The 11,266-nt window shown below is 46.0% G+C and overlaps 1 protein-coding gene across 1 annotated transcript in view; it reads right to left on the bottom strand.

Moving 5' to 3' along the window:
* KANK3 (KN motif and ankyrin repeat domains 3) overlaps positions 1-9,799 on the bottom strand; it is a 20,497-nt gene extending 10,698 nt beyond the window's left edge. Inside the window, exon 1 of the mRNA XM_077745695.1 lies at positions 9,652-9,799. Within this exon, the coding sequence (XP_077601821.1) occupies positions 9,652-9,799 (148 nt within the window). The remainder of the gene's footprint in view (positions 1-9,651) is intronic.
* Positions 9,800-11,266: the final 1,467 nt, after the last annotated feature.

Below are 11,266 nucleotides of genomic sequence, written 5' to 3'. Positions count from 1 at the left end.
CCTGCGCAGGGCTAACGGGTTTGGATTTGCTCCACAGGGCACTAGGGAGCCATGGGAAGACAACAGGAGACTAACCCAGTGGTATTTGTGTGTTGGGAAGATCCTTTGGGCGGAAGCTAGAAGGACTGATTCTCATGTCCTAGTGTCTTGGTGAGGTACCAAGACCCTGGATGTTTCCTACCACAGGGTCTTTGCACCAGCTGTTCCGTCTTCCTGCACTGTTCTTCCCTGCACACATTCACATGGGCACCTTCTCCTATTCTGGCGGTTCGACCTGTGTGTTGCGATGCCCTAAAGGCCTAATGGGGTCCCTCTCCAGTCTCTGTCTTTCCCATTGCTGTTGTATTAACTTGGTAGCTACGTTCACTATCTGAAACAAGAAGAATCTTATTTATATGTTTACATATTTGTCATCTGTGTGTCTCCCCCACTAAAGTGGCAGCACCACAGACAGGGAACTGATTGATTTTGGTCACTGCTTCATCCAGTGTTCCTGGCACACAGTAGGTACTTAATAAATGTTTGTTGAATGATTTTTTAAAAATTTTTTAACGTTTATTTATTTTTGAGAGAGACAGAGCACGAGCGGGGAAGGGGTAGAGAGAGAGGGAGACACAGAATCTGAAGCATGCTCCAGGCTCTGCACTGTCAGCACAAGGCCCAATGTGGGGCTTGAACTCACAAACTGTGGGATCATGACCTGAGCCGAAGTTGGAAGCTTAACCCACTGAGCCACTCAGGTGCCCCTGTTGAATGATTTTTTAAAGTTTTTTTTTTTTTATGTTTATTTTTGAAGGGGGGGAGCAGAGAGAGAGAGGGAGACAAAGAATCCAAAACAGGCTCCAGGCTCTGAACCATCAGCACAAAGCCCGACGGGAGGCTGGAACCCACAAACCATGAGATCATGACCTGAGCCGAAGTCGGATGCTTAACCGACTAAGCCACCCAGGCGCCCTTAAATTTAAAAAAAATTTAAGTAGGGGCACCTATTGGCGTATTTGTGAGTGTGTGTGCGTTTTGTAGCTGTCTGTTGAGTTTCCTCATGAAACTCAAACTGGACATTTAAAAGNTCCTTGGCACAAAGTAACCACTGTTGTGACTTTTGTAATAACTGCTGCTTTGTGTTTCTTTTTTTTTAATGTTTATTTTTGAGAGAGACAGAGACAGAATGTGAGTGGGAGAAGGAGCAGAGGGAGGGAGACACAGAATCCGAAGCAGGCTCCAGGCTCGGAGCTATCAGCACAGAGCCCGACACGGGGCTCGAACTCACGAACTGAAACGTGAGATCATGACCTGACTTCATCAAATGCTTATACGATGGAGCCACCCAGGCGCCCTATTGCTTTGTTCTTCTGCGTAGTCTGTCACCCAAGNGGGTGGCTTAGTCGGTTAAGCGTCCGACTTTCGCTTAGGTCATGATCTCGCGGTTCGTGGGTTCGAGCCCCGCGTCGGGCTCTGTGCTGACTGCCGGCTCAGAGCCTGGAGCCTGTTTCAGAGTCTGTGACTCCCTCTCTCTCTGACCCTCCCCTGCTCACGCTGTCTCTCTCTCTCTCTCTCCTAGAAATAAATAAAACATTAAAAAAAAATTAAAAGGATTTTTATTGTAAGATAAAATACAAACAGGGGCACCTGGGTGGCTCAGTCAGTTAAGCAGCCGACTCTTGGTCTCGGCTCAGGTCATGATTTTGGCTAAGGTCACTGTCTCAGGGTCTCTGAGTCCCCCAGAACCACGGTTTTTGAGCCCCGCAGCGTGGAGCCTGCCTGGCATTCTCTCTCTCCCCTCTGTCTCCCCCCCCTCACCCTCTCGCGCTGTCTCTGTCTCTGTCAAATAAATCAATAAACTTAAAAAAATACTTTTCTAAAAAAAAAAAATGCACACAGAGCCAGATCTCAGAAACCACATAAAACAAGTATGTAGTTTATGGAGTTACTGAAGATGAGTTTCCCAACCAGGGCTGATTTTGCTCTCAGGGGACATCCAGCAATCTCTGGGAGACATTTTTTTATTGTCATGATGGAGTCCAGGAGAGCTGTTTTTGTTATCTAGTGGGCGGGGCCCAAGGATGTTGCTAAACATCCTAACAATGCACCAGGTGCCCCCCCTCCGCCACCTTCCACAGCCAAGAATGATCTGCCCTGAAGTCAAAAGTGCAGAGTTAAGAAACCCAGAACATCACGATGACCCCCACCCAGGTCAACACATAGCACATCACCAGCCACCCCCCTCCCCAGAAGCCCCTCCACCTAACAGGTCCTTGGCACAAAGTAACCACTGTTGTGACTTTTGTAATAACTGCTGCTTTGTGTTTCTTTTTTTTTAATGTTTATTTTTGAGAGAGACAGAGACAGAATGTGAGTGGGAGAAGGAGCAGAGGGAGGGAGACACAGAATCCGAAGCAGGCTCCAGGCTCGGAGCTATCAGCACAGAGCCCGACACGGGGCTCGAACTCACGAACTGAAACGTGAGATCATGACCTGACTTCATCAAATGCTTATACGATGGAGCCACCCAGGCGCCCTATTGCTTTGTTCTTCTGCGTAGTCTGTCACCCAAGGAGGAGTCTACAGACATTGAGGTTTAGTCTTGCCCATTCAAAAAGACTTGAAACGATCTTTCAAGTCTCCTTTAATTCACGGTGTCCCCCTCCATTTCTTTCCTTTCCTTCTCTTGCAATAAATCAATTGCTCCACTCAGCTGTTGGTCCTGGAGAATTTCCCACAGTCGGGGGGGGGAGGGCGTGGGGGTGGGCCGCAGATCCCACACTTGCGTTCCTCCGTCCACCACATTCTGGAACACTTATACTCTGATTGTCCCTCCTGCCTTGGGCTCGCAGCCACTGTGGTTCACTGAGGGTGCAAGACAGTGATGCCTTCCTAGTGCTTTTCCTCACTTGTTAGCTAGAATTCTTCCCTCGCCAGGTGCCTCTTACTGCCTCCTATCTGGGTACCCAGTGGCAAGTTCATGTAAGAAAGGGAAGACAGAGGTGCCTGGGTGACTCAGTTGGTTGAGCGTCTGACTCTTGATTTTAGCTCAGGTCACGATCCCAGGGTTGTGGGCTCAAGCTCTGTGTCATGCTCAGCATGGAGACTGCTTGGGATTCTCTCTCTCTCTCTCTCTCTCTCTCTCTCTCTCTCTCCTCCTCCTCCCCCACTCAAGTGCATGCTCTCTCTAAACATAAAATAAATCTTTAATTTTGTAAAAATGTTTTATTTAGTTTTGAGAGAGAGAGACACCACTTTTCAAAATAATGTATTGATTCCCCATTATCCTCTGAAGATGATGAATTAGGCTTTTTTTTTTTAATGTTTATTTCTGAGAGACAGAGCATGAGTGGGGGAGAGGCAGAGAGAGACAGAGACCCAGGATGGGAAGCAGGCTCCAGACTCCAAGCTGTCACCACAGAGCCCGACGTGGGGCTTGGACCCACAAACTGTGAGATTATGACCAAAGCCAAGGTTGGATGCTTAACTGAATGAGCCACCCAGGTGCCCCGAATTAGGCTATTTTAAAAAGTCTTGGGGTGCCTTGGCTACTCAGTTAAGCGTCTGATTTCGGCTTAGGTCATGATCTCATGCTTTGTGAGTTCCATCCAGCGTTACATCTGGCTCACTGCTGTCAGCACAGAGCCTACTTTGGATCCTCTGTCCCCCTCTCTCTGCCCCTCCCCCACTTGTGCTCTCTTTTTCTCTCTCAAAAATAAACATTGAATAAATACATACATATATATATACATACATGGTCAGTGTGGGGGTGCCTGGCTGGGGCTCAGTCAATAGACCATGCAACTCTTGACCTCAGCGTTGTAAGTTCAAGCCCCATGTTGGTTGTAGAGATTACTTAAAAAATACAATCTTAAGGTGCACCTGGGTGGTTCAGTGGGTTAAGCGTCCGACTTCGGCTCAGGTCATGATCTCACGGTTCGTGGGTTCAAGCCCCACGTCGGGCTCTGTGCTGACAGCTCGGAGCCTGGAGCCTCCTTTGGATTCTGTGTCTCCCTCTCTCTCTGCCCCTCCCTCACTCGGACTCTGTCTCTGACTCTCTCAAAAATAAATAAACATTAAAAAGATTTTAATAAAGAAATAAAATAAAGTCTTTTAAAAAAAAAGTCATTATGAGTTTATGGATTTAAACACATCCTGCTTCAGTCCATGGTAGTTATCCTCACTGCTGGGCCCACCTGGCCAGTGAAAGCCTTTGCAGGCTGTGACCTGTTTGAAATGTCTCCAATGGTCTTTGACAGTGTTCTTGCTCTCTTGTATGACCAGGTGCTCCTGGCTCATTATGGGCACCTTCTGTCCCAGACCCGCATCAGATAGAAACTCCAAGAAACTCTAACTTCTTTTGGGGGGAAGTATTATTAGTTTGGGTGCCAAGAATGTCATTGCTGGGTTGGTAATTGTGTCCAAACTTTTTGTGAACAGAGCTGGTTGGAGTACATATTATATTACGCATACTATATGCATACAATAGAACATATTACATTATAATAGATGATATATGTAACCATCACTATAACACAATATCATAAGACATGGATCAACAGAGTGGAAGGACAATGCAGGAAATGGGAGAGAATATTTGCAAATCATACACCTGCTAAAAGATGAATATCTAGAATATGTGAAGAATTCCTACGACTCAGTGACAAAAAAGATGAACAACCTATGGGGCGCCTGGGTGGCTTAGTCGGTTAAGCGTCAGACTTTCGCTTGGGTCATGATCTCGCGGTTCGTGGGTTCGAGCCCCGCGTCGGGCTCTGTGCTGACTGCCAGCTCAGAGCCTGGAGACTGTTTCAGAGTCTGTGACTCCCTCTCTCTCTGACCCTCCCCTGCTCACGCTGTCTCTCTCTCTCTCTCTCTCCTAGAAATAAATAAAATATTTTTTAAAAAAAGGTGAACAACCTAACTCAAAAAACAGGCAAAGAACTTAAATATACATCTCTCCAAAGAAGANACACAGAATCGGAAGCAGGCTCCAGGCTCCGAGCTGTCAGCACAGAGCCCGACGCGGGGCTCGAACCCACGAACCGTGAGATCATGACCTGAGCCGAAGTAGGATGCTCAACCCACCGAGCCGCCCAGCTGCCCCTTTATTTAAATTTTAAAAAGTAATCTCTACGCCCAACTTGGGGCTCAAACGCACGACCCCAAGATCAAGAGTCACAAGATCCATGGACTGAGCCAGCCAGGTGTCCCAAAGCTTTACGTGGCTTTAATGACCCGTGGTCAGTGGTGGTGAGGAAGCATATGGTCAGAAGGCAATGGTACTAGCACTGCATCACAATGCCTGCGCATCACTCACCTGACTCCACTCATGACTGAGGTAATTTATCAGCTCACATCATCACAGGAAGAAAGGTGAGTACAGCACAGTATCTTCAGAGAGAGAGAGCACATTCCCATGACTTTTATGACAGTGTATCATTGTAATTGTTCTATTTTATTAATAATTATTGCTGTTAGTCTCTTATTGTGTCTACTTTATATACTGAACTTTGTCACACGTATATATGCACAGGAAAAAACATGGACAAATTTGGAAACTTCATCCATTGCTGGTGGGAACGTAATATGACACAGTCACTGTGGAAAACGATTTGGTAGTTCCTCAATAAGCTCAACATAATTTTTTAAAACTATGTTGTTGTTTTTTCTCCAGATTCCCAACATCATTCATGGTAGAAAATGTGACCCTTTTCTGTCCCATCCTGCCCGGCTGAGGCTTGAGCCGGAGAACAGAGAGGGGCTCCTGGCCACTTCAGGACTCACGTGAACTCCCTGGAAGCCACTTTCAGCCCCTTTGCCAGATCAAGGGCTCCTGAAACTCCAGAGCCGCCCTCGCCCGCGTCTGGAATGTTCAGCTGCCCCAGAGACGCTGTACCCCCTCCCCCAACCCCCCACCAAACAGTCACTCCCGTCTCTCAGGGCTGAGCGGCCCCAATTGGGAATCTCAAATAGCCGCATCTCCTTACGCCCACTCCCCAGCCTCGACCTCCATGCACCTCCCCAGGCTCCAAATCCAGCTGGTCCACATCTTACTTGTTTCACGACCCTCCTGCCCCTCCCCCACCCCTGCTTTGAGCAATTTGTATCTTTTCACCAGGCAGGAGGGGTGCTGGAGTTTCATTCTGCTGGGTCTCTCCCTTAGCCTGGTTGAAAGTTACACAAATGTGTGTTTCATTGTTACTCCTTACCTTCAGGCACCTGTTACAAGCAGCCTTTTGTTCTTCGGTATTTGTTTAAAACAATTAAAAGCAATCAATCTGGACAATGATGCAGGCAAGAAACTAATGATTGAACGATTTAGGAAAAACAGGATCTTTGCATAACTCCAGTGTATCTGTCCATAATATACACACCGATTACAAAGGAGAAAATTGTAAGGCTACAGATGAGAAACAGACAGGGTCTCAAGCAATTCATCTTAGTTAAAACGGCCCTTAATGGGCAAGTGAATATCACGTGCCTCCTGATATGACACATCATTGCCCTTGGTGGCATTCTTCCCAAAGATGTGTAAGGTGCATCTAATCATGAGGAAAAGTAAGACAAAGCCAAACAGGGCCATTCTATACACGGACAGGATTACGATCTTCAAAAATGTCACTGTCATAAAAGACATGGGGAAAGAATGTTCCGGGGGAAGGAAGTGAATAGGGCATGGCACCCAAATGCAATACATGATCCTGGAGCGGACCAGAGAGCAGAAAATAAGAATTGGTCTAAAAGATATTATTGAATGATTGATAACATTTGAACAAGGTCTGTAGCATAGCTAGCAATTTATATCGATACTAACTTTTCTGATTGTGACCATTGTTCCGTGGCTTTGTAAGCAGTAGCTCTCAACAGGAGGCCATTCTGTTATCCAGGGGACATTATTAGGTATCAGGACTGGAGGGGGAGTGTGTGTGCTGCTGACATCTAGTGGGTGGAAGCCATTTTTGAGAGAGAGACACAGAACACAAGCAAGGGAGGGGCAGAGAGAGAGGGAGACATAGAATTGGAAGCAGGCTCCAGGCTCTGAGCTGTCAGCACAGAGTCCGACGTGGGGCTCAAACCCACAAGACATGAGATCGTGACCTGAGCTGAAGTTGGATGCTCAACTGACTGAGCCACCCAGGCGCCCCTCTTTCTTTCTTTCTTTCTTTCTTTCTTTCTTTCTCTTAAGTTCATTTTATTTATTTAGAAAGAGAGTACCAGTGGGGGTGTGGTAGAGACCCCTCTATAAGGAGAGGGGCGGGAAAACTTCAAGGGAGAGAAAAGTTCAAGGTCACCTGCTATATGCCTAGGGGACTGCATCCTTCATGACTTTGTAAACTGAGACCACTAAATCAGATTGCACATTTCTGTGTGTTACCATATATGGGAGACAAAGAAATACAAAATGTATTAAAAACTACTCCATGTGATGTTCGGGGGTCAGTTCTTTGGGTACGAACCCAACTGAGCAGTGAATAAAAGTTGATTCCTGGATTTAAAAAAAAAAAAAGCCTTGGTGTCACTCTGTGAAAGAATCTTGCTACAGAGGAGGGGCAGAGAGAGCGGGTGACAGAGGATCCCAAGCAGGCCCTGAGCTGACAGCAGAGAGCTCGACGTGGGGCTCAAACTCACAAACCATGAGATCATGACCTGAGCTGAAGTCGGACGCTTAACCAACTGAGACCCTGGGCGGCTGAAGAGTGTTTTTCTTATCAGGAAATATAAACTGATGTATTTAGGAATAAAATGGTGTCATGTCTGTGACTAGTTCTCAAAAGCTACAGGAAAAAAATGTGTATCTTTTTTTTAATGTTTTATTTATTTCTAGGAGAGAGAGACAGCGTGAGCAGGGGAGGGTCAGAGAGAGAGGGAGTCACAGACTGAAAGAGGCTCCAGGCTCTGAGCTGGTAGTCAGCACAGAGCCCGACGCGGAGCTCGAACCCACGAACCACGAGATCATGACCTAAGCGAAAGTCGGACGCTTAACCGACTAAGCCACCCAGGTGCCCCGAGAAAAGTGTGTATCTATATGTATCTGTCTGTCTCTCTCTCCATGGCCCGTCTTTATGCTCCTCAAACACATCAGCCATGCTCCCGCCTCAAGGCCTCTGCACTGGCTATTCCCTCTGCCTGGATGACTTACCACTAAAAATTGTAAGCACCCCCTATTCCGCATCTCCTTTCTTGGATTACTTTTCTCCTTAGTTCACATCACCATGTAATACGCTGCATATTTCCCTTCCTTACCTTGTTTGCCATGTTATCATACTTCTCACACACAGTTATTGGGTCAGGTCCTTGTGTTAGGGCCTTTGTCCCCATTGCGAGGCACACAGTAGGTTCTCAGTGTTTGTTTTTTGTTTTTTTTTTAATGTTTTATTTCTGAGAAAGAGAGACAGTGTGAGCAGGGGAGGGTCAGAGAGAGAGGGAGACACAGAATCTGAAACAGGCTCCAGGCTCTGATCTGTCAGCACAGAGCCCCATATGGGGCTCGAACCCACGAACCGTGAGATCATGACCTGAGCCGAAGTCAGACACTTGACCGACTGAGCCACCCAGGCGCCCCTCTCAGTAAGTGTTTGATGAACAGCCTAAAAGGATGAGGGATGGCTAACATCAACAAGTCAGGCAACAACAGGTGTTGGCGAGGATGCAGAGAGAGAGGATCTCTTCTGCATGCTGGTGGGAACGCAAACTGGTGCAGCCGCTCTGGAAAACAGTATGGAGGTTCCTCAAAAAATTAAAACTAGAACTTCCCTACAACCCAGCACTTGCACTACTAGGTATTTATCCAAGGGATACAGGTGTGTTGTTTCAAAGGGGCACATGTACCCCAATGTTTATCGCAGCGTTATCGACAGTAGCGCAAGTATGGAAAGAGCCCAAATGTCCATCGATGGATGAATGGATAAAGAAAATGTGGTGTAGGGGCGCCTGGGTGCCTCAGTCGGTTAAGCGTCCGACTTCGGCTCTGGTCACCCTCTCACAGTTCATGGGTTCGAGCCCCGCGTTGGGCTCTGTGCTGACAGCGAGCTCAGAGCCTGGAGCCTGTTTCAGATTCTGTGTCTCCCTCTTTCTCTGACCCTTCCCTGCTCTCTCTCTCTCTCTCTCACTCTCAGAAATAAATACAAAAAAAATTTAAAAAATAAAAAACATTTATAAAAAAAGAAGATGCAGTGTATATACAATGGAGTATCTCAGCAATCAAAAAGAAGGAAATCTTGCCGTTTGCAACTACATGGATGCAACTAGAGGGTAATAATGCTAAGCGAAAGTAGTCAAAGAAAGACAAATATCCTATGACTTCACTCATATGAGGACTTTAAGATACAAAACAGATGAACATAAGGGAAAGGAAGTAAAAATAATATAAAACACAAGAGACTCTTAAATATAGATCAGAGGGTTACTGGAGCGGGTGTGAGAGGGGGAGGGGCTAAATGGGTAACGGGCATTAAGGAATTTACTCCTGAAATCATTATGAGGACTTTAAGATACTTGGATGTACATTTAAAAAATTAATTTAAAAAAAAAGAATGAGGGAAGGAGAGGAGGGGGAGGGGGAAGAGGAAGGCGAAGGGGAAGGGAGGGGGAGGGGAGAAGTTGCTACTCATCATCTCCGCATCTCCCCTTTCGCTGCTTCTCTGAATCTCTCACCCTAGAGGCCACCTCGGGTGGCCCGCTGCCCTCCGGAGTCGCGCACAGGGGGCGCCCGGAGCCTCCGCCTCCGCTGCCTCCCTGGAGTCCAGAGCAGCGGCGACAAGCCCGAGGGCCGCTCTCGGATCCGCCACCAGGAGGCGCTGCCCTCCGGCCACATCCCGGGCTGGGCGCCTGTCCACGGAGTCCGTGGGAAGGAATTTGCCTTCAGGGCCAAAAATGCCAACTTAGCTTTTTCTTACTGTTATTAAAAAGTAATCTCTAGGGGCTCCCGGATGCAGTCCGTTAAGGCTTGGACTTCGGCTCGGGTCGTGATCTCGCAGTTTGTGAGTTTCAGCCCCACATCGGGCTCTGTGCTGTCACCACAAGCCTATTTCAGCTCCTCTGGCTCCCTCCCTCTCTCTCTCTCTCAAAAATAAATAAACATTAAAAAAGAGTAAACTCTAAAAGTTAACATACTTATTGTAGATATAAGAAACTAAAGAGAAATAAAAATCCCTGCACTAGCCCTCCTGGCAAACTCGGAACTAGATGTACCAGCATATTTTACCTTGATCACCGTTTGCTTACTCAAATTTTTTCTTTTAACTTTTATTTTGGAGAATCTTAAACAAAAACATAGAGAAGTATACTTAATGCTACTAACTGTACACATAAAATGGTAAATTTTATGATATTTTTCTTCTCCAACAATGAAAATAAAAGTATAACATAAACACCCAATTATGAATTCAATCTTTTTTCTTTTTTTGTGTTTATTTTTTAAAGTTATTTATTTAGTTAGTTAGTTGGAGAGTTAAGTTTATTTATTTAGTTAGCTGCACACACAAGCGGGGAAGGAGCAGAGAGAAGGAGAGACGGAAACCCAAGCAGGGATTTGCACCATCAGCACGGAGCCCGATGTGGGGCCCGAACTCACAAACTTGGAGAACATGACCTGATCCGAAGTCAGACACCTAACCGACTGACCCACCCAGGCGCCCCTGAGTTTTTCTTTTTTAAATATCCATAATAGCATTATTATAACGTAAAACCTTAACATCATCAAATGTCCAGTAAGTGTTCACATTTTTAATTGTCTCATAAATGTTATTTGTTTTGTTATGTTTTATTATTTTAGAGATGCCACGAATCTATGCATTGCATTTCGTTGAAATGTGGTGTTTTGTTTTGTTTTTTAATTTAAATTTTAGTTAACATACAGAGCAGTATTGGTTTCAGGAGTAGAATTCAGGGGCACCTGGGTGGCTAAGGCGGTTAAGCATCCAACTTTGGCTCAGGTCATGATCTCACGGTTGGTGGGTTCAAGCCCCATGTCGGGCTCTGTGCTGACAGCTCAGAGCCTGGTGCCTGCTTTGGATTCTGTGTTTCCCTCTCTCTTTACCCCTCCCCTGCTCGCTCTCTGTGTCTCTCTCTCAAAAGTAAATAAACATTTTAAAAAGTTTTAAAAAAGCAAACATTAAAAAAATTTTAAAGAGAGATACAAATACAAACAAAGTTTAAAATTTTAATATTAAAAGCTATATCCTGGGGCACCTGGCTGGCTGTTGGTAGACCATAGAGCCTGTGACTCTTGATCTTGGGGTTGTGAGTTTGAATCCTATGTTGGGTGTAGAGATTACTTAAA

This window comes from Crocuta crocuta, unplaced genomic scaffold (genome assembly GCF_008692635.1).
Source record: "Crocuta crocuta isolate KB4526 unplaced genomic scaffold, BGI_CrCroc_1.0 scaffold650, whole genome shotgun sequence".
NCBI classification, from domain to species: Eukaryota; Metazoa; Chordata; class Mammalia; order Carnivora; family Hyaenidae; genus Crocuta; species Crocuta crocuta.
Note: the sequence above shows the minus strand (reverse complement) of the source record. Positions and strands in the feature narration are given on the sequence as shown.